This window comes from Cicer arietinum, chromosome 3 (assembly GCF_000331145.2).
Source record: "Cicer arietinum cultivar CDC Frontier isolate Library 1 chromosome 3, Cicar.CDCFrontier_v2.0, whole genome shotgun sequence".
Classification (NCBI taxonomy): Eukaryota; Viridiplantae; Streptophyta; class Magnoliopsida; order Fabales; family Fabaceae; genus Cicer; species Cicer arietinum.
In genome coordinates this window covers 74578524-74599048 of record NC_021162.2, presented here as the reverse complement: position 1 = coordinate 74599048, position 20525 = coordinate 74578524, and the positions used below count along the sequence as shown (strand labels likewise).

Here is a 20525-nt window from a genome sequence, read left to right as displayed (position 1 = left end):
AACAGCTAATGAAAAGACTCCGGCCTGCTTTTTCCGTGGAGGAGGTAATCTCAACAATTTTCTGTTTAGGACGTGATTAGATTGGATTGCACCAATAAATTTTCTGACTCATCACTATTGTTCATTTATATTATTTTAGGTTTCTTATCCAACAGCTCGACAAGCCTCTTGGTCGCAGGATGATCTTCCAAGAACAGTTGCTATGTCTTTGCATCAAGGATCCTCTGTGACAAGCATGGATTTTCATCCTTCTCACCAAACCTTACTCCTTGGTATTTTCTATGATTTTTGTGTTTATGTATATAATATTTCATTACTAAAATCCTGACAAAAGTACAATATCACTGCATGTTTCTGTTGAGCAGTTGGTTCAAATAACGGTGAAATTTCCCTCTGGGAACTTGGGTTGCGTGAAAGGTTGGTTTCAAAACCATTCAAGATATGGGACATAGCAGCATGCTCATTACCATTTCAGGTTCGAATTTCGTTTTTTTAATGAGTTTCATTCTGTGCAATATTTTCTTTCTATAATACTATGGGAGTCTTTGTTGCTTGAAAATTCAAAACCATTGGAATCTTATAGGCGAGAGTTTAATTTCACAGGCAGCAATGGTCAAAGACACACCTATTTCTGTCAGCCGTGTCACATGGAGCCTTGATGGAAGTTTTGTGGGTATGTGATGTTTTTAAGACATATTTCGAAGCTGTCAGACTCAATATCTAACCGGTTGCGTTGCTTTAGGTGTTGCATTTACAAAGCATTTGATTCACATATATGCCTGCACGGGGTCAAATGAGCTTGCCCAGCGTATGGAGGTGAGTTACTCTTATCAAAGGTAACTGAAGTTGTATTGTACTTGCAGTTTGATTTACATATCTTTCTTGGTGTAGATTGATGCCCATATTGGTGGTGTGAATGACTTGGCATTTGCTTATCCAAATAAACAACTCTGTATCGTGACTTGTGGAGATGATAAATTGATAAAGGTGCACAACATCTACTAATTGCCATTTTGGATTATGCAAATAAGTTGTCTATTTTTTCTGAAGAAGTAACTTTTAATAGGTGTGGGATTTAACGGGACGAAGATTATTTAACTTTGAAGGGCATGATGCTCCTGTATATTCTGTCTGTCCTCATCACAAGGAGAGCATTCAGGTATGAACAGGATATATATATTCTGCTAGTTTATTCTTTGGAAGGTATCATGCTGCGGCCTATATATTATTATTTGATAGATTGTTACTGTATAGCTTTAGCCATCTGCATCGTGACTTGTGCCTTAATTTATGAAGGTATAAAAACATATTTAATTCATTGCAGTCACTAGAAAGTTGCAGAGGCAATTGCTCATAATCTGAAGTCTTTAGTAACAGTTACATCTCATATGCGGGCTTTGAAGCCAGCTCTCCACAGTCTAAGTATACACTTCCCCACCATTAATCCTAATTGAACAGGCAGGACCATAGGATTGCTACTGCACCTTCCCATCTCTTGTACATTGTTGTTGACATTATATTTTCTACAGCGTCAACAATAAGTCAATTTGCCGGCATGTCCTACATGCAATTTTGTTGTACATAATCTAGCGTTCAATGGGTTCTGAGTAGGAGTGGAATTTTGATGGAAAGAAAATTCAGAATTTTGGTTTAATATTTTTTCCTTGTTTTTTTACGGAAAGGAAGTATAAATAATGCTCTAGTAAACAAGAAAGATGGAAACTTCTGATTTTATTGCTTTCCCGGCTTTTTATCACCATCTTCATTCGACACTTGCAATTCTTTCATTAATAATTTGGTTCTAGTAAACTCATGCATTCTGTGTTTGCATGAGTTATGCATGCGTCTTGTCTGTAGTTGTATTATTCTAGTAACACCGCTTTAGTGTTACTAAAGGTTGTTATTTAAACTTTTCAGTTCATATTTTCAACTGCCATTGATGGTAAAATAAAAGCCTGGCTATATGATAATATGGGTTCTAGGGTTGACTATGATGCCCCTGGTCACTGGTGTACTACAATGCTTTACAGTGCCGATGGAACTAGGTAAGATATAGTTGAATGGGGATAATTATCAGATAAGTGTGATGTATTAAATGGAAAACTGGATATTGACATGCCTTCCTATTTCATACCCTATTTCTCTAGGTTATTTTCTTGTGGGACGAGTAAAGATGGAGAGTCATTCCTTGTTGAATGGAATGAAAGTGAAGGAGCCATTAAGAGAACATACAATGGGTTCAGAAAGAAATCTGCTGGTGTAGTGAAGTTTGACACAACCCAAAACCGCTTTTTGGCTGCTGGGGAAGACGGCCAAATTAAGTTTTGGGACATGGACAACATTAATCTTCTAACAAGCACTGATGCAGAGGGTGGACTACAGGTGGGTGGTTTGACTGTTTTAAATCTTCTTGAGCATAACATACACTTCACGAGATGTCCCTCTTATGATTGGTATGAATTTCTTCAGGGCCTTCCACACTTGAGATTCAATAAAGAAGGAAATCTTCTTGCTGTTAGTACCGCAGATAATGGATTCAAAATTCTTGCCAATGCTAGTGGTCTAAGATCCCTAAGAACAATTGAAACTCCGGCGTTTGAAGCATTAAGGTCTCCCGTTGAATCTGCTGCAATCAAGGTTGTAATATTGTTGTTTACTTTTCTTTGATTCTTGATATTTGGATCAAGACATGAATTGGTAGTCTATTTTGTTCGTTATTTAGGTACCTGGCTCTTCTGCTGTTAATGTTAGTCCTATCAGCTGTAAAGTGGAAAGAAGCTCCCCTGCCAGGCCTTCTCAAATTCTTGTATGAACATCTTCCTGTGAATTCAGTATTCATGACTATGATATACTTGCTATAACTTTACAATCTTAAAGTCATATTTAATTGCTATGACTATACGATTCAAATTTTCGCCTGTAAACACACACAAACACGCTGAACTTGCCTCATATTTTTATTCTTCTGGCATGCTTAATTGCACTATGCTATGCCCTTTTTTTACTATGGAAGACCATCTTTTGGATATTTTGTTATTAGATGTCCTCATTTTTTTGTAGATTCATTATAGAGAACCAAGTAATATTTCTGAATTCATTAGTTTTATTTTATAGACAAAGGAGCCACATGTTCCGTCAGAGAGAATTTCTCTGCCTAACACCCAGTACCAAAATGCATGATCTCCTTCTCTCCTTTTCTTCTCCTAAATCCCCTTTCTAACATAATCACATTTTCCCATGATTCTACCTGCTACTCACTAACTCTCCTCTGGCCCCACCTTCCTTCAAGAATATACTTTCCAGTTTTCATATTACCGGCTTCTTTGGACTCTTGTCCAGCACCTGGTCCAATTCTTTCTCCACCTTTGATTTGCACCCCACCGTCCTATCATTTGAATATCATGGTTTATTATTTTTATATTTGCGAGTTGCTCATTAATTATGGACTGAATCTAAATACTTTGTTTGCACCACATTGATTGCTTTTGCTGTTTCCAATGAAGAATGGAGTTGATCCCACTGTTAGAAATGTGGAAAAACCTAGAGCAGTGGAAGATGCAATGGATAGAACAAAATCATGGCAGCTGTCTGAAATTGTGGATCCTGTCCAATGTCGGTTAGTTACCATGCCTGACAGCACAGATTCTTCCAGCAAGGTTTGTTGACTGTTGATTATGTACAATGAGTTTACCATTTTCTATTACAAACGGTGTTCTGTGTGAACTTCTGCTTAACACTGAAGCATATATAGGTCGTTCGACTTTTATATACAAATTCTGGTGCTGGTATTTTGGCACTTGGTTCAAATGGTGTTCAGAAGTTGTGGAAGTGGGTTCGGAATGAACAGAATCCTAGTGGGAAGGTAAAGTAAATATTTGTTTGCATATCTCTCTAGTCCTTTTTCTTTAAAGTGTTTTTTTAATTTTTCCTCTCAATAAATAAGAGAAGTCTGAAGTATGTATTATTATAGGCGACTGCCAGTGTTGTTCCGCAACATTGGCAACCCAACAGTGGTCTTCTTATGACCAATGACGTTTCGGGTGTCAACCTTGATGAAGCGGTTCCTTGCATTGCACTCTCAAAGAATGATTCATATGTTATGTCTGCATGTGGTGGAAAGGTTTCTTTATTTAACATGATGACATTCAAGGTATGTGTTGAAGGACACATCTGGGATATTTCATTTAGTTGCTAAGTTTACCGGTAACATAGTCTACTTTCTTATAGGTAATGACAACATTCATGCCACCACCTCCGGCCTCTACGTTTCTGGCTTTCCACCCTAAGGATAACAACATCATAGCCATTGGGATGGAGGATTCAACTATTCATATTTATAATGTTAGAGTGGATGAGGTGATTACTATCTTCAATTGCTTACTTTCATCATTTTAAGATTTAAACCATTATTTTATAATAATCTCATTTATTTTTTTGGGATATTTCTAGGTGAAATCAAAATTGAAGGGTCACCAAAAGCGAATTTCTGGCCTAGCTTTTTCCACCAATCTTGGCATCCTGGTTTCATCTGGTGCTGATGCTCACGTATGTCTCTAAGCTTTCTTTCATGTTAGATTCAGAATGAGATGGGAAACCTCTTATGCATATCATTTAGTACCATTACTTGGTGTTTGGAGTTTATAAGCATACAGTTTGCATTTTGCAAACAATTTACTCAATTGAAATAATATCTGTACAGCTTTGTGTGTGGAGCATTGATACATGGGAGAAAAGAAAATCAATTCCGATTCAACTACCTGCAGGTAAGGTTCCTGTTGGTGAAACTCGGGTGCAGTTTCATTCAGACCAACTCCGGTTATTGGTAGCCCATGAGACTCAGTTGGCAATATATGATGCCTCTAAGATGGAACGCATTAGACAGGTAAAAAAATACTTTTAATTGGTATTGCTGATGTGGCTGCTGGTTGCGGATAAAACTGAAATCGATATATCTGTGTACATCAACTGTTGCAGTGGGTTCCACAAGATGCTCTGCCTGCTCCCATATCAAATGCAGCTTATTCTTGCAACAGTCAGTTAATTTATGCTACCTTTTGCGATGGCAACACGGGGGTTTTTGATGCCGACAGCTTGAGACTAAGATGTCGCATTGCACCATCCATGTACTTTACACCATCAACTTTAAACGGGTAAGTTTCAGTGTAGCAGATTCAACCCAATTTTTAGTTTTTATTGCAATGAAAATTAAACTTGTGAGCGCAAGGATATGCTGTGACATTTTAGTTTTATTTTGTGATTCATTATTGGCGAAATTATGTGTTGGAACTTGACTCGTTTACCGTGTTGTATAATACCATATTGCAGAAGCCAAGGTGTGTATCCTGTTGTTGTGGCAGCTCATCCTCTAGAGCCCAACCAATTTGCCCTTGGATTGACTGATGGGTCAGTGAAAGTGATAGAGCCCAATGAATCAGAGGGAAAGTGGGGATCTAGTCCACCTATGGATAATGGAATGATGAATGGTAGGACGGCATCATCATCAACAACAAGCAACCACACACCCGATCAGGGCGCACAACGATAAGAACATTCATTGTATCATACTTAGCATATTCTTTCCATCTGTAATTTTAGCATCTTAGTTTTTTATTTAGATTTTGATTCCTCCTCCCCGTTTGGACATAAAACAGTAAATGTTTAGCTGTAAGCTCTTGTATACATACATTTGGTCCTGTCTCAACTCAATTACATTGTTTGTAGTTTATTGTAGTGCAGTGTCTTTGTTTCTTGATAACAATGTCAGTTTGCCCGTTCTCAAATTTGTTTATGTGATGTTTTTGTCAAACTAGATACTATATATTGCAACCTAAGGAATATTGGAAAGAATCCCCTCCCCTAAATATTTTAATATTACATTAACTGCTTTTAAAAAAAAAATATCCTTAAATGTAGTTAATTCAAAATGATTAACTGTGGTTATAATTCAGTTAGGGTGGTTTTAATGTTGTTAAGAAAGCTAGTTAGTTGAAGTAATAACTATTCAAACCTGTTTGATATAAATTTCTAACACCAAGAACATTATTGTGTGTGTGACTTATCAATCTTCGTTTACTAGAACATTCTTGTTTTACTCTCTTATCAATTTCTCAATTTCAATTTCTCTTAGTTATATAATGTGTTTTAACAATTGACATCAAGAGTTTGGATTTTAATCCTTGGGAAACACGAGTGCAAGTGTGAGGAATTGCAAAATTGGGAAACACCATGTGAGTGAAAGAAAGAAAGGAATCATGAATGGAGGAAGCTTTCAATCGAATCTGTCAATCCTTGATGGAAAGAATTGGAAGAGGCGGTCTGCATCAATGAGATCATTACTGGGAGTTCAAGAAGTGTTTGAGATTGTTCAAGATGACTATGAGCAGCTTGGTGCAAATCCTACAAAAAGACATCAGACAACTTTCAAAGATTACAAGAGAAGAGATTGCAAGGTTTTGTTCTACATCCAGCAAAGTGTGGATTTGAACAACTTTGAGATGATTTTAAAAGCAACTACATCAAAGGAGGCATGAGATATCTTGGTCAAATACTATATAAGTGGTGAAAGGGCCAAGAAAGTGAAGCTCCAAATGCTAAGAAGGAAATACGAATTGTTGCAGATGCAAGAAGATGAGATCAAATGGTGAATCAACAATTGAAGTAGTGGTTATTGAAAAGAAAAAAAAAAGAACATAAACACAAATGTTTGATCATATTGTAGTAGTCATTGAAGAGTCAAAAGATCTTAATAAGATGAAGATGAAGAATTTGCAAAGCTCTATTGAAGCTCATGAGCTGAGAGTAAGGGAAAGATGTGCAACAACCTAAACATCTCAAATGCAAGCACTACATGCTCAAGTTAGCAAGAAGACAAGCCAAAGTGATGTGAAGCACAAGTAAGAAAAAGGAAAATTCAAGTGGTACAGGAAACATGGGTCTAATGAAGGGGTTGGAAGTTCAAGAAATCAACAAAATAGTGACAATAACAACATCAAGAATTCAAATGGCAAAAAAAAGTTTAACAAAAAGGAATTCAATGTTAAAATTGTAAAAAATGGGAGCACTTTGCAGATGAATGCAAATCCAATAAAGTCCAAAAGGATGATGATGATAGTTGTTACAAGCACAAAAGAGGACTATCCAAAATTGTGGTACCTTGACTCATGATGCTTAAATCACATGATTGGCCATAAAGAATGGTTTGTAAGCATTTATGAGAAGGTGAAAAGGAGATCATATTTGCAGACAATAGCACATTGACCGTAGAAGGAGTATGCAAGATGCTGATTCAAAGGAGAGATAACAAGCATTCTTTCATATGTGATGTGTTGTATGTGCCAACCATGAAGAACAATTTGTTGAGCCTTGGACAACTGCTTGAAAAGGGGTATTCAATGAAGATGGAACATGGTGAAATGAAGATGTTTGATAGCTCAAATAGGCTTATCTTGAAAGCCCAACTGTCCAAGAACAGAACCTTCAAAATTGAGATTCATATAAGTGGAAACAAGTGTTTGGCTGCTGAAGTCAAGAATGAGATTGGTTGTGACATTAGAGATTTGGCCATTTGAACTTCAGAAGTCTCTAAATGTTGCAGAGTAGGGGCATGGCGCTAGGAACTCCAGTAATTCAGATACCAAAAGACATATGTGAGGCATGTTGCTAGGTAGGGTTGTGCATGGTTGGTTTTTTTAAAAAACCAAACTATATTCATTTTAAAACCAATATATGAATTTAGATTTATAACCAAATCCATTATTTGGTTTAAAAACGGTTATAAAACTAATTGTAAAATTGGTTGTGATTAAATAACCGGTTTCGAAAAGTTTAATTTTAAAATCGGTTTTTTTTAATAAATTTTTCTCAATTTTTTTTTATTTTTTCGATAAAAAATAATTTACAATTTTTTGAATTCGAGAAAAAAAATTCAAATTTTTTGATAAATTTTTTAAAACTTTTCTCAACAAATTTTTTCTGATACTTTTTCGAAAAAAATAAATTTGATTTTTTTTATAAAAAAATCTCAAAATTAACAAAATCAGAATTGTTTTAGAGTTTTTGAGATTTAGGATTTTTGGGAGTTGAGTGGATAAAAACCAAATCCAAATATAAAACATAAGTGGGTATCCAGCCGGTTCATAAATAAACCGAATTATAACCATGTGATTTTAATAGGATATTTAAAATGGATTTGAATCTGGTTTTGGATTTGGGGCACATAACCGGATTTTGTGCACAACCCTATTGTCAGGCCAAGCAACACAAGAATTCCTTCAAAGCAGCACTGTTAACCAGATCTTCAAGAATGATAAAGGTAATTTTCTCTGATATGTGTGGTCCAATTGAAGAAATATCAATAGGAGGAAATTATTATTTTGTATCCTTCATTGATGATTTTACAAAGAAAATATGGATTTATCTCATTAAAAGAAAAGATGAAGTATTTGATGTGTTAAAAGATTCAAAATGATGGCAGAAAATCAAAGTGAATGTAGGCTAAAGGTAATCATAACAGATGGAGTAACAACTATTCAAAACTGTTTGATATAAATTTATAACACCAAGAACATTCTTATGTGTGTGACTGATCAATCTTCGTTTCAAAACATTCTTGTTTTACTCGCTTCTTCTCAATTTCAATTTCTCTTAGTTATACAATTTATTCTAACAATTCTTACCTTATCAATCATTTTACAATTTTATTAACTAAAAGAGTAAATGATAGTGTCAATGGAAAAAGTAAAATGATATTTAAAATGTATTTTAAATTTGTGCAAGACAATCTTAAAATACATGAAATGAATAGAACTAGTTAGTTTACAACATCTGTCATTATTATCAACTAGTGTTAATTTACCTATCAAAAATCTTGACATTCAGGACTCTGACTCTGCAATGTTGCAGCACAATAATCATAAACTAAAATACTTGCTTCTAACATCGTTGTAAGCTTGTTTTTGATGATGGTTAAGCTCCCAATACTTGTTAGTATTCCACCAAAAATTAGAAGAATTACAATATTCTTTGTTGCTAGTGTTTTGAACCTGGCAACCATCGATGCTAAATTCTTGGTAATTGACTTCAAATGGTGCATCATTCCAATTTACTGGAACTCCACCAGATGCCCATATTGTTGCTGTAATCCTCATTGGTTTTGTTGGGTAGCTCTCTCCTTTCTCTGTGGTGTTCTTAAACACTCTTATAGGGGTGCCATCTACAAAAAACCTGTTAGATAGGGGTGCCATCTGCGGTTGAATCCTTCTGAGGCATCTTAATCCTCATATTAAACCATCCAGAACCATATTCTTGCACAGATTAAAAACCAGAACCTAAGAGACAAAAAATATGATATTATTAATTACTGATACCATCTTAAAATGCTACTTTATTCTAAATGAAATATAAGCAAAAATAACTAAAAATTAAGATGAGATACATCAATTTTTTAAATATGTTTTTATTTATATTTTATTATAGTATAATACTTAATAAAGTCGTATGCGCATTTTTTTTTTCTTTTTCATAAAAAAGTCATATGCCATCATCTCACATAATTGTATGAATTTAAATAAAATACTACAATAAATGTAATTTGTATATTACCAGAATGTTGGTCTAAGGTAAGTTTGAACTTCGCTACTTTGATTGAGAATTGGTATATTTTCTTGCCCCCATAAAGGAGCATAGTTTTATTCAAATGGAACATAGTAAGCTTTTGCAGCATTGACATGCATTAACGGAGCAAGAATATAAAACAGCCGTAAAAGAAAATATAAACGAGAAAAAATCATTACGAAAAATATTGCAAATATGAAATTGTTTATTTGTGTTTGATTTAAGATATATTTCTCTTAGTGATGTGTACTTGTCGAGTTTATATATACTACCTGAATACCCAATCTTTTTTTTTTATAGAAACTGAATCTCTTAGTATGTAAAGAATAAAAATTGAGAATCTCTAATTTCATTTTTTTACAACTGTACTTTCTCGTTTCATTTTTTTTTACTACTGTACTCTCTCATTTCATAGTGTGTGACATTTAATGTTTTCACAATAATTAAGAAAATAAATAATAACTTGGCAGGTAAAACGATTTTACTAATTAATAAATTTAGGTAATTAAGTATAAATGAATGAGAGCAAAGTTGAAAAAAAATGATGTTTCATTGAAAAAATAATATGATTTTTAGTATAATTTTTTATTTGTTAAAAGGAATATTAATATAAATAAAAAGTATATAGTGGATATAAGATTAACTTGGTAATTAAAATTGATGAATTAAGATTTGAAAAATAAATAAAGAGTATATATTAACCATGTTTCCGTAATTGAATAGTAAACTAAATATATTCACACACTCTATCCAATGTGGAGATATATATATATTAACAACTATTTATGTATTTATTGTGCAAGATTTTTGGTCCGAATTTGGTTCCCTCTCTCTTTGGTAAGGATGAGAGTAGGACAGGGCGGCATCATAGTAGTCCTCAGCTACATAAAAATCATATTTATATATCATTGTTTGTGTTAGAATAAATGATAAATTTTATTATAATTAATTCACACAATTGTGAGATTTTAATTTGAATCTAAATAAAACGACCGATCTAACAATATCGATATTTGTAAATTAAGTTAAGATTTAAGGACGAAATGATATTTATATTCGTTTCATATTAATGCATATATTTATTTTGAGATATCGTCATGTTATAGATATTGGTGGATATTCACAGATATTTAGTGAATTTAAAAAAATACTTTTCTATAAAATAAAAAATTAAATATTATAAAAAATTGACGTTTTAAACTCCATTTTTTTTTCATATAAGAAAATTATGCGTTGTGTTATTAATTGATCGTATCATTTATTTGTTAACTAATAAAAATGGATTTCAAACATTTATGTTGTGAGTTTAAGATGGATGGAGATTTTTAAGGTTTTGTATTTAAACTAAATATAAATATAAGGATAATTATGGATATTTATTGTGGATACGGGTATTTCGTTAATTGACGGATATAAATACCCATCCCATTCTCGTTAAGTGATAATCGAATTACCCAATTGTTTTATTTACAGATACTTGTTAAGTTATTTGTCTCGTATATGTTGCGAATTTGATTTATGGGTGCAAATTTTTTTGTCATTCTTACTCTTTGATTCTATTTCTTATTTTTTTTCATTCAATAGAGATGATTTAGGGATAATTTTTTTGTTTGAAATTACTCTTCTAAATCTTTTTTCATTATCTTTTATCCAAATAAGTGATTTTCTCACATATTTAATTTTCTTTCTTCATGATTTCGTTGTCTTAATGCGATGTTGTTTTGATTTGTTGCAGTTGTTTTAGTTTCTTATCTTATTATAGTATTCATTTCATTTGATTCAAATTTAGATGTCAGTGTCGATCTAGTGCAAATTTAATTAATGATATTTGCATTTACAACTTCGAATGCATAGATATTTCTGACATATCAATTTTGTCATATTTATAGACTTTGTCACATTTATAGACATTGTGTCGTTTTATGTTATTAATTTTGTGAATTTATTCACAGATTCATCATTTTTCGATTTTAACAAATTTAAATTATATAATTCAATATAATTTATACCGATTTAAATGCTTGAAATACCGTTTTTAGTACAAAAAATTGTATTTATTGTGCAATGGTGTAAACAAAGTTTAAATCCACATCTAATCATATTTATAACAACTAATTAAGCGGAGATATAGATATTATGTTAGGAGTACTAATTAGTAATACATGTTTTAATGCGTATAAAAGGAAAAACATTACCAACCAGGTTTGTTTGAGTGGATATATAGATAAGATACTCTTATCCATATGAAGAGTGGCTTCTGCTTACATCAATAGCTGTCAAATAAATCCAAAACTTATAAATCCCTCTTAATAAGCTCCTTATTATGTCTTTTAATTATGAGTTTCTTAATGAATTTCTTATTGGACTAGTTCTCCAAACGCCAAGAGCTATTTTGGACCTTGGTTCCTGGATGACAGAGAGCAAAGTAAAATGGATTGTGAGTTACATATGTTGAGTAAAAAATCTGTATTTTTATTTAGAAGTACATATTCGAGGGAAAAAAAGCAAAAAAAGTTGTGTTTGTTTTTAAAAGTGTTTGGAGGAGTGGGAAAAAAGTTCTAAGATAGATATCATTTTGTGGCAGAGGGGTGGAAGAAGAAAAAAAATATATTAGGATTAGAGATTTAAGAAGACCATATAAATTTAAAAAAAAAAACAAACACATTTTCAATTATGTGTTTTAAAAAAAAATAACGCTGAATAGTTTATATTTTTGAAAAATTAGAGGATTTAAGTCTAAAATAAGAAGCTTTAAAGAAATAAACTTAGGATAGAGAGCCCTCTACGATCATTACTGAGCATCTGACTAATTTGAACCGTACAAGAATTATAAATTGTCTAAACATCACCAGAATCACACCATATGTTACTCAAAGAATCTGCACAAATATTAATTTCACGATAAAAATGACAACCTCCCTATCCATCTCCAATAATATACGAATATGCTGGATAATTACCCAATAGCATTGTCACCAGTGTGATGCTTGAATCACTTGACCACGTCCTCAAAATCAACACACAATTCCACATATCCTTATCCCTTAGCCTTAGCAAGCTGCAACCCTTCTATTTAGTATAAATATTTTTCACATTCCAACCTTTATCGTCCCCCTCTTTATGCTGCATGGAAAAATTTAATTGGATTTATTCTCCACCATATCCATAATTTTAATTAGTTGTTTGTCCTAACAAATGTTAATTTAGTTGGTAAAGTAGGTAATTTTGACTTAAGTTTCGACTCATTTTGTTTGAAAATGTGTTCAAATCTTGCTATCGATGAAAAAACCTTATTAATATTTTTGTATGCGTTGTGAACTTTAAATATATATCTGTGGCTAAAAATATTATCGTGACAATGCAGAATCATTTAGATATTTAGAAGGGAAGGATTTCCCCATTAAAATTTAAAACCCATTGATGAGCCCCTCTTAAAAAATATACTCATGATTTTTCATTGTAAAATTATCACACTTGGCACCATCATGTGAAATCTCTACAAGGGATTCAAATCTATCATTTTGACATGATTCTAAACAACCATTACTCCATGTTATAAGAAGTTAACTAAACAGCAGAGAGCATCAGAGGAAATATAACATATCCAAATATAATTTTCCTTTTCTATCATTGTAATGTAAGACAAGTATTCAATATGAGCCAGATTAAAAAAATATGACCTTCAGCTGAGTAAACAAAGATAAGAAAAAGTTAACTTCAACCAGGGAGTAACAAGGAAATCTAGTTTATTAACAAAAGTAATTAGGTATTTTTTAACCTTGCTCACTACCACCCTCACTATTATGAACTTTCTCATCATCTACCGTTTCATGCTCCTCAGGCCAATATGTCTCCACCATATCCGCAGCCAAAGTATAAACATCATCGTTGTCATAGCTCTGCAAACTTATAATCTTTTCCAATCCTCCACACTTATCAACCTTTTCAGCATAAACATTGACCCCACCAGTAATATTGTTGTCAGTATCTCCGTCAAGTAAAATGTTATACAGCCCATGTAGACATAATGTCAAAAGAGTCGGGTCTGGACAGGTCAAGAGATCACAGAGTGCCTCAATGCACCCTTTACTCACCAAGAACCTAGACCATAATGTCCATTTAGTCATAAGTTTTCATCATAACAAAAAATGCAAAACGAGTAAACATTATATACACAACCTTCTTTTTAATAAACCATAATTCCAAGTGTGTCTAAAATGCTAAGTATAAAATATTTTCCACAATTCCAGGGACCCAAAACTGTACATCTCACTACATGCCATTCTTTTTAAGGTATTTACATCTAGAAGAATGAGAATGGTCAGAAAACATCGTGATTTAGGAAAATAAAATGTAATGGTAAAACATACCGGATCTGCTCAGGAGTTCCATAAGCGCAATTGGAAATAGCACATACAACTTCCCTCTTGATGACAAATTCAGCCTTTGTAAGATGAACAAGAGGACTAATAAGATCAACATCGATGACATCCTACAACAATGATCATAATGATATTAGTTGTGTCAATATATGTTATGTTTAAAAGGTTTAGCTAGTCTTGTATAAACTAATTTCCAGATATAGTGTTGGCCTATGATATCTTCCTGCATAAAATATTGAAGAAAATGACATGTACTCAGTTCTCTCCAAATCTTAGTCCTTTCAAAAATGAATGTGGTTCACATTCAACCTACTTAAAAATGAGTCCAGACTTTAGAGTAGCAGTTTTCAACAAACAATCCATTTTGAAACTTGCAAGTAAATAACTTGCTATGAACTTCTAATAAGAAACTGCTCAGAAGAAAATCATTACTAAATTAGGCAGAATAAAATCAATGCTTACCTGTATTGGAGCTTTATTCCCGCCAGTGATATTTGAGACTACCCAACAAGCATATCTGATGACGATTCTATCACGGGTTGAAAGAAGTTGTTTAACACAAGTGAGAACTCCATTGTCAATTAGAACCTGAAAAAGATGTGGCTAATTTAGTATCAATAGGCAGTAAAATAAATCAATTTTGAATGCCAGAAAAAGCAACGTGACAAAAATTATACACTCTCAATAGTCATTTGAAACTGGTGCGACATGTTCTACAACCATAATGACAATATAATTAGAGGCTTTCCTGAATCAATAGATAGTTATACATCTTTCTTTTTACCTGAATATGAGCCTCGTCACCCATAGCAAGACTTCCTAGAGTTATCAGTATAGAAACAGTAGCTTTTGATTCTGGGGACCTGTAAAAAGGAAATTTATTCAGTCCACCAGAGAAAAAAGAAATATAGATGAGAGTGTTAGAGTTACTAAAACAGAAAGACACAAAAGGTATTGCAATCAGTTAAGGACTTACTGTAGTAACTCTACCAGTCGAGGGCAGACATTTGCATCAATGACAGCTTGGATCATTTGACTTGAGGCTTCATAAGTAAGTAAAGAGAGAGTCCCGCATGCACTTACTACAACTTCTTCATTAGTCGTCATCAAGAGATTCCGAAGGAAAGGCAAAGCAGGCTGTATCTGAAAAAGATAACAGAAGAGCATGAGTTGGAGATGAGAAGATGACAAACAGTGAGTAAATTAACTATGTTAATTTATATAGGATCTGCTAACTTTACTACACATGAAATATTCTGTGAAAATTTACCCAACCTGTTCAAGAAGTTTTGAAGGATTCTTTCCATGGAGCAAGTTTGATAAAGTCCATGAACCGATCTTCAAGATAGATGGTTTTACTATAGATGGATTCCACATCAGACCCAATAGTGGCAAGAGTGCACCATGACTAAGAACATCATCCCTTGCGCTTGGGGAATCACCAGAAATATTACCTAATACCCATAATACCTGTTCAATACACGAGACATGGAAATTGTGTAAGCAAGCAACATATAAATACATGTGTGATTGTTTTCTCAATGCCTTTATGTTATGAGACTGAGGAAGACTTGACCTGCTCTTTCATGTCATCACTACCACAGCACAAAAGGTGAACAAGCAGGGGAACAGCTCCATTATCAACCACAATTTTTGTATGCTCAGACGATCCCGAGGTGATGCTGGTTAGAGTACATGCTGCCTTGGACTGCAGATATAATGTGTAACATATTGTGTGACTAAGATCAAAATCTTCACATTCAGGAATCACAAAAGAGAGAACATGATAGAAAAAGATTTATACCTGCAGTTGGGGCATATCATTTCTTGCCAAAAACTTCACAAGCTGAGGGACAACACCTGCCCGGATCACCTCCTCAATTAGTAGAGCATTGTTGCCTGAAAAGAGATGTATCAATGAAAGTTAAAATTTGAGAAACAAACAAGAACTTATAAGAGCTACATCATGAGTATAAATATAAGAATTGTATTCACACCCTTCGATAGTAGCTTCCAAATCTCAGTAGTTGCTTCCAGTTGTGAAGCAGGATCGTCGGAAAATAACTCTTGTGTCAATGTACGAATGTGTTGTATCTATTAAATAGCATAAAGAGTAAAAGATCAAAAGAATCATTTCTATGCTGCAGTTCAAAATCACACACAGAAAATAACACATGCAGTTTATGCATCTCTATCTATTAAATGATCATTTATTTCCACAGAATTCTGCTGAAGCCTCTTATTTAAGCAATTGGTAAAATTTTGGCTATGATCTTGACATGGAACAATTATCATTGTCACTAAACATTCGTTATTATTTTTCAATAATGCACCTAATTGTTGGTATCAACCTATCATATATTAATTAGCTCTTGTACTCCCTCCCCGTCTCATATTAAGGGTCAGAATTGAAATATTTGTTTGTCTCATAAATTTTTTAAAAAGATGTCTGTTTGTCTCAGATTATTTGTCATTTTAGCATACCAATGAACCATTAATTACTTTTTTTCCATTAATATATCTATTTATTATCTCAATTCACCTAACAACTTCACAAACTAATTTATTAATAAGAGTACACAGTAATTTAGTAAATAGAACTAATTTTATAATAGAAATTTTGTTGCAAGTAAAAGTGTACATTACCTTAAACAACACTTAATATGAAATGAAGTGAATAGCTCACTACTATAATAAGGTTATTGTTATTCTAATGAAAAAAAGATTTTACCTTGAATATTAGAATATCATGGTCCTGCAAGTTCAAATCCAAGCCACCATCAACACCGAAAAGATTTTTCCCAATCAATAGTATGGAGACGTCACAGAAAGGTTGAAACATTAGATTATCTCAGCTTTATTACATACAATGTAAACTTCAGAATATGATAGAATAAATTTTTATTTCCAGCCAATGGAAAGAAACATAATATTGATGGAGGCTATACAATAAGTAATAAAAGCCTAAGCTGGAGGCTAACTACGCATGAAATTTTTATTTCTTGTTTGTGAGTAATGTCTCTTAGAATGAATGTATCTAACTACGCATGAAGTTTGTTCCATTGAAAACATAAAGTCATCATCATTATACGTACTGTGTTGATGAGGCAGGGAGAAGAAGGAACGTCTTCCTCTTTTGGTTTCTTGAAGATACTCTCTTGGAGCTTATTCTTCGTTATCTGGACGAAGTCGTTCTTTCCCCTCGGACTAAAGTCTCCGGCGTCAACACCAGTGTTCTTGTTCACTTTCTTCCTCGGAGAAGATGAAGAAGACGAAGTATTAGGTCGCAGAGACATTGTTACTTAGCAGAAAGAAAGCGTAAACTACAAGTTTCAAATGAAGCAAATACTGTAACTGAATTAGTAAAACGTGACTTCTATTTATATACTACCTCATTCTCAAAATACTTTATGCCACGTTGGACTATCAAGATTGAAGACTCAAGAGGGAGCAATGCGCACCCCCTAAGTTCATCAATATTTTTTGTCTACGTGCATTCCTTTTTTTAATAATAATAATAATGAAATTATTTTATTTTATAAAAAAGAAAATAATAATGAGAAAATTTTCAGGTACAATAGAAAATCGCGTAACCTATAATTGTTCTCGTTGGAATGGTTTTTCCAAGAGATAATATATATACTCAGCCACTAATCCACCGTCGGAGACGTCGCCTGAACAGCTGCTCCCACCGCATTGTGCGCTTTTTCCCTTTCGCTTTCATTTTCTTTACAGCTTTTATTTCACCGTTTTTTATACTTCATTTTTTTGACAGAAAATCTCGTCTACTTCTTTTTTTCTTACGGAACTATTCTACTTACTAGTGATAGGGTGTTTGAGTTTTATGTTGGGCCAACATGTAGCAGTCTACGGCCCATTCGTTTACGAAATATTTTAACAAAAAAATACTCATAATATTTCTTTTTGACAAAACATAATAGAGTATTTGATTTTGTACGCCACGATTGACCTTATACTCCTTATTTAAAATTTTATTTCTTAATTTATTAAAATACTTTTAAATATACGGTAAAAATAATTTCTGAAAAAAATAATTTTTTTTAAATTCTCTTATCGGAAATTTTATGAATGAGGAATAAAATTTCTGATTGTTATTTTCCAATATCAAATTTTCAGTCGTTATTTTTCAATACCAAAAGTTTCATTTTTCTAGGAATTAGTCTCATCAGAAAATTTGAAAATTCAGTAAATGTTCTTAATTGGAATTTCATTTAACTACCAAAAATTTCAAATTTCCGGTTGAAATTCTCGAAAATTTCAATTGAAACTCACAGAAATCTCATTCGTTCTTGAAATTTTTGGTACAATTTTTTTTAAATTTGAAATTTTTGATAAAAAAAAAATAAATGATCGGAAATTTAAAGGCACAAATTTATGGTAGAATAAAAGTAACTATCAGACATTTTAAGGTACAAAATTTCTGATACTATAAACAATGTACTGGAAAGTTTGTTGGGAAAATTTTCGGTAGACAATTCATACTATCAAAAATTTTACACCTTGAAATTTCCGGTACACTATTTATACTACCAGAAATTTTGTATCTTGAAAATTGCGATAGTTACTTTTATTCTACCAGAAATTTCTGTCAAATTTCTGGTACCAGAAATTTCAGAGAGTTTCATCCATAAATTTCAAACTTTCGATAGTTATTTTTCAATACCGGAAATTTCTGAAAGTTTCAACCAGAAATTTGAAATTTCTAATATTGAAAAATAATTATTGGAAATTTTGTTCTTGAAATTTCTCGTAAGAGATTTTCAAAGAAAAAAAATTACTTTTTTTAGAAAATTTAGAATGTCCAATTTTTTTATTTTTTTTATTTTAAATATTTACTTAAAGGAATTTTAGTAAGTTAATAGACAAAAAATTTAAACGAGGAATATAAACTTAGTTACATGGGTACAAAATCTATTTTTCAACATAATATAAATAAATTCACGTCTATGAAGTATTTGTATGGGTATACATGTAAAATAAAATGGTGAAGTATTGAAGTTGTGTTGTAACACAATATTTAAACACAAATACGAAATATGATGATAGCGTCTTACTAATTTATGATAGTCGTCTTAATGTTTTTAAAAATTATGTTTGAATCTAAAAATTGAATAAACTTAAAATTCTTTGAAGTCATTGGAATCAATATAATTTTTCAAATGCTAGCTATACTATAAAAAATATATATATAATTGGGGGAGATTTTGATTGGATAACTGTGGGTCGTGTATATGGTATATTGTTATTTTGTTCAAAAATAAATTTGTTTAAAAAATTATACTTTTATAACACTCAAAAATTTGTTCTTCCAATTTAATCATACACATTATTTTAATATACATATTTGTATCATTAACTATTTTAAATGTTTAACCATTTTAAAAATATATATTTTATTAATTACTAAAACATGTGATATTAATCACATTAAAGTATTTTTATAAGTACTAAAAATAATAATATTTAAAAGTAGTTAATGAATTATTTATAATATTAATTATATAAATTTGTACATGTGTCACAAAATATATTTTAATTATGAAATATAAAAATTTGAAAAAAAGAAATTAAAAAAAGAAGTTGAAAAAAAATAATATTATTCTCTAAATCGTATATAGTACATACTCTTTTACCTAGTAATAATTGTGTTGTAGGTAAAATTTGTAGTTTTCTTTATACTAGTGTATAATAATATGATATTATTTGTATATCTGAGTTTTTTATTTTGTAACTAAACACATATTTTGACTATTTAAATTTTTATTGCGACATTTGTTGTGAAATTAATAAGTTAGCTCTATTATGTTATATTACTAGTGCAATACATGCGTGATGTACAGGTAGAGTTGTCAGTTCTTGGTTGTCATAAAATAAATTATACCGTCAATTAGCAAATAAAAAGTTAGTGAAATAAATATGATTATTTTAAATAATATTGTTTATTGGATTATTGTTATGACAATCTAAACAAAAATTCAGTTATTTAAAAAATAATTTATATTTTACCAACGACATACAAAAGTGTCAGTAAATATTGAAAAATATAACACGAAATAAAAAGACATGACATAAAATTATAAATTATTCATGTCAATGGATAATAATTTAGAAGTGTGATTAAGAGACATACTAAATTAAAAATATAATTTTTTTATCTGTAATGTCTGTAAATAAAGTGATAAAACACTTATAAAGAATTGCAATTATTAAATTCGAATACGAGACATAATATTCAATTTAAAAATTTCAATATTTATCAATTTAATTAGATCTTATAAATTAAACTAAAGATCTAATTTTAATAAAATGGTGTATTACAAAAATGATTAATATTAGTAATAATAATTGGATACAATATCAAATATTGGCAACAACTAAACCCCTTTGTTTGGTTGCAACATAAACTTGAGGCATATATTAATAGAAGAAATAGTTAATTCCTGCAAGTAGAAAATTAAGCACACTTTGGTTTCTAAAACTTATATTCACTTGGATTTTTATCAGCACTCT

At 31.7% G+C, this 20525-nt stretch overlaps 2 protein-coding genes and 1 long non-coding RNA gene across 5 annotated transcripts in view; 1 reads left to right on the top strand and 2 right to left on the bottom strand.

Annotated features, from left to right (window-relative positions):
• Window positions 1-5730, top strand: part of LOC101489173 (topless-related protein 3) — a 9890-nt gene extending 4160 nt beyond the window's left edge. The window contains exons 8-26 of the mRNA XM_073366064.1: window positions 1-44; window positions 140-272; window positions 366-475; window positions 604-673; window positions 743-816; window positions 892-987; window positions 1067-1159; window positions 1918-2045; window positions 2148-2382; window positions 2470-2637; window positions 2723-2806; window positions 3504-3656; window positions 3752-3862; window positions 3971-4150; window positions 4228-4356; window positions 4450-4545; window positions 4700-4882; window positions 4975-5150; window positions 5326-5730. The exon at window positions 1-44 is cut by the window's left edge and continues 10 nt beyond it. Coding sequence (XP_073222165.1) covers window positions 1-44; window positions 140-272; window positions 366-475; window positions 604-673; window positions 743-816; window positions 892-987; window positions 1067-1159; window positions 1918-2045; window positions 2148-2382; window positions 2470-2637; window positions 2723-2806; window positions 3504-3656; window positions 3752-3862; window positions 3971-4150; window positions 4228-4356; window positions 4450-4545; window positions 4700-4882; window positions 4975-5150; window positions 5326-5545 — 2483 coding nt within the window. The 3' untranslated portion in view covers window positions 5546-5730. The remainder of the gene's footprint in view (window positions 45-139; window positions 273-365; window positions 476-603; window positions 674-742; window positions 817-891; window positions 988-1066; window positions 1160-1917; window positions 2046-2147; window positions 2383-2469; window positions 2638-2722; window positions 2807-3503; window positions 3657-3751; window positions 3863-3970; window positions 4151-4227; window positions 4357-4449; window positions 4546-4699; window positions 4883-4974; window positions 5151-5325) is intronic.
• Window positions 5731-8728: 2998 nt separating this feature from the next.
• Window positions 8729-9883, bottom strand: LOC101500320 (uncharacterized). Its single transcript, XR_012162502.1, has 2 exons — window positions 9601-9883; window positions 8729-9326 (listed from the first exon to the last, which is right to left on the bottom strand). It is a non-coding gene; the product is annotated as an uncharacterized lncRNA (long non-coding RNA).
• Window positions 9884-11688: 1805 nt separating this feature from the next.
• Window positions 11689-17784, bottom strand: LOC101488281 (importin subunit alpha-4-like). 3 transcript variants are annotated; one of them, XR_012162233.1, is made up of 12 exons: window positions 17090-17558; window positions 16726-16749; window positions 15992-16088; window positions 15799-15893; window positions 15571-15702; window positions 15270-15464; window positions 14971-15137; window positions 14779-14857; window positions 14457-14582; window positions 13983-14104; window positions 12573-12735; window positions 11689-12018 (listed from the first exon to the last, which is right to left on the bottom strand). XR_012162233.1 is itself a non-coding variant. In XM_012714075.3 (12 exons), the coding sequence occupies exons 2-12, from the start codon at window positions 17288-17290 to the stop codon at window positions 13386-13388; spliced, it is 1566 nt and encodes a 521-aa protein (XP_012569529.1). In that variant the 5' UTR covers window positions 17291-17317; window positions 17589-17784; the 3' UTR covers window positions 13218-13385. The 3 variants fall into 3 exon arrangements, 2 of the variants coding, with proteins under 2 accessions (XP_012569529.1, XP_004494562.1); XM_012714075.3 differs by lacking the exons at window positions 11689-12018; window positions 12573-12735 and adding exons at window positions 13218-13713; window positions 17589-17784 and having other exon boundaries at window positions 17090-17317; XM_004494505.4 differs by lacking the exons at window positions 11689-12018; window positions 12573-12735 and adding an exon at window positions 13218-13713 and having other exon boundaries at window positions 17090-17552.
• Between the last annotated feature and the right edge of the window lie 2741 nt (window positions 17785-20525).

Excerpts from the sequence above, each read along its gene's own strand:
- LOC101488281 (XM_012714075.3), bottom strand. The coding sequence starts at position 17,290 with ATGTCTCTGCGACCTAATACTTCGTCTTCTTCATCTTCTCCGAGGAAG. Across the intron at positions 15,138-15,269 it reads CTTCAAAACTTCTTGAACAG|ATACAGCCTGCTTTGCCTTT; the intron begins GTTGGGTAAATT and ends TATCTTTTTCAG. Across the intron at positions 14,105-14,456 it reads GGAATAAAGCTCCAATACAG|GATGTCATCGATGTTGATCT; the intron begins GTAAGCATTGAT and ends TCATTGTTGTAG.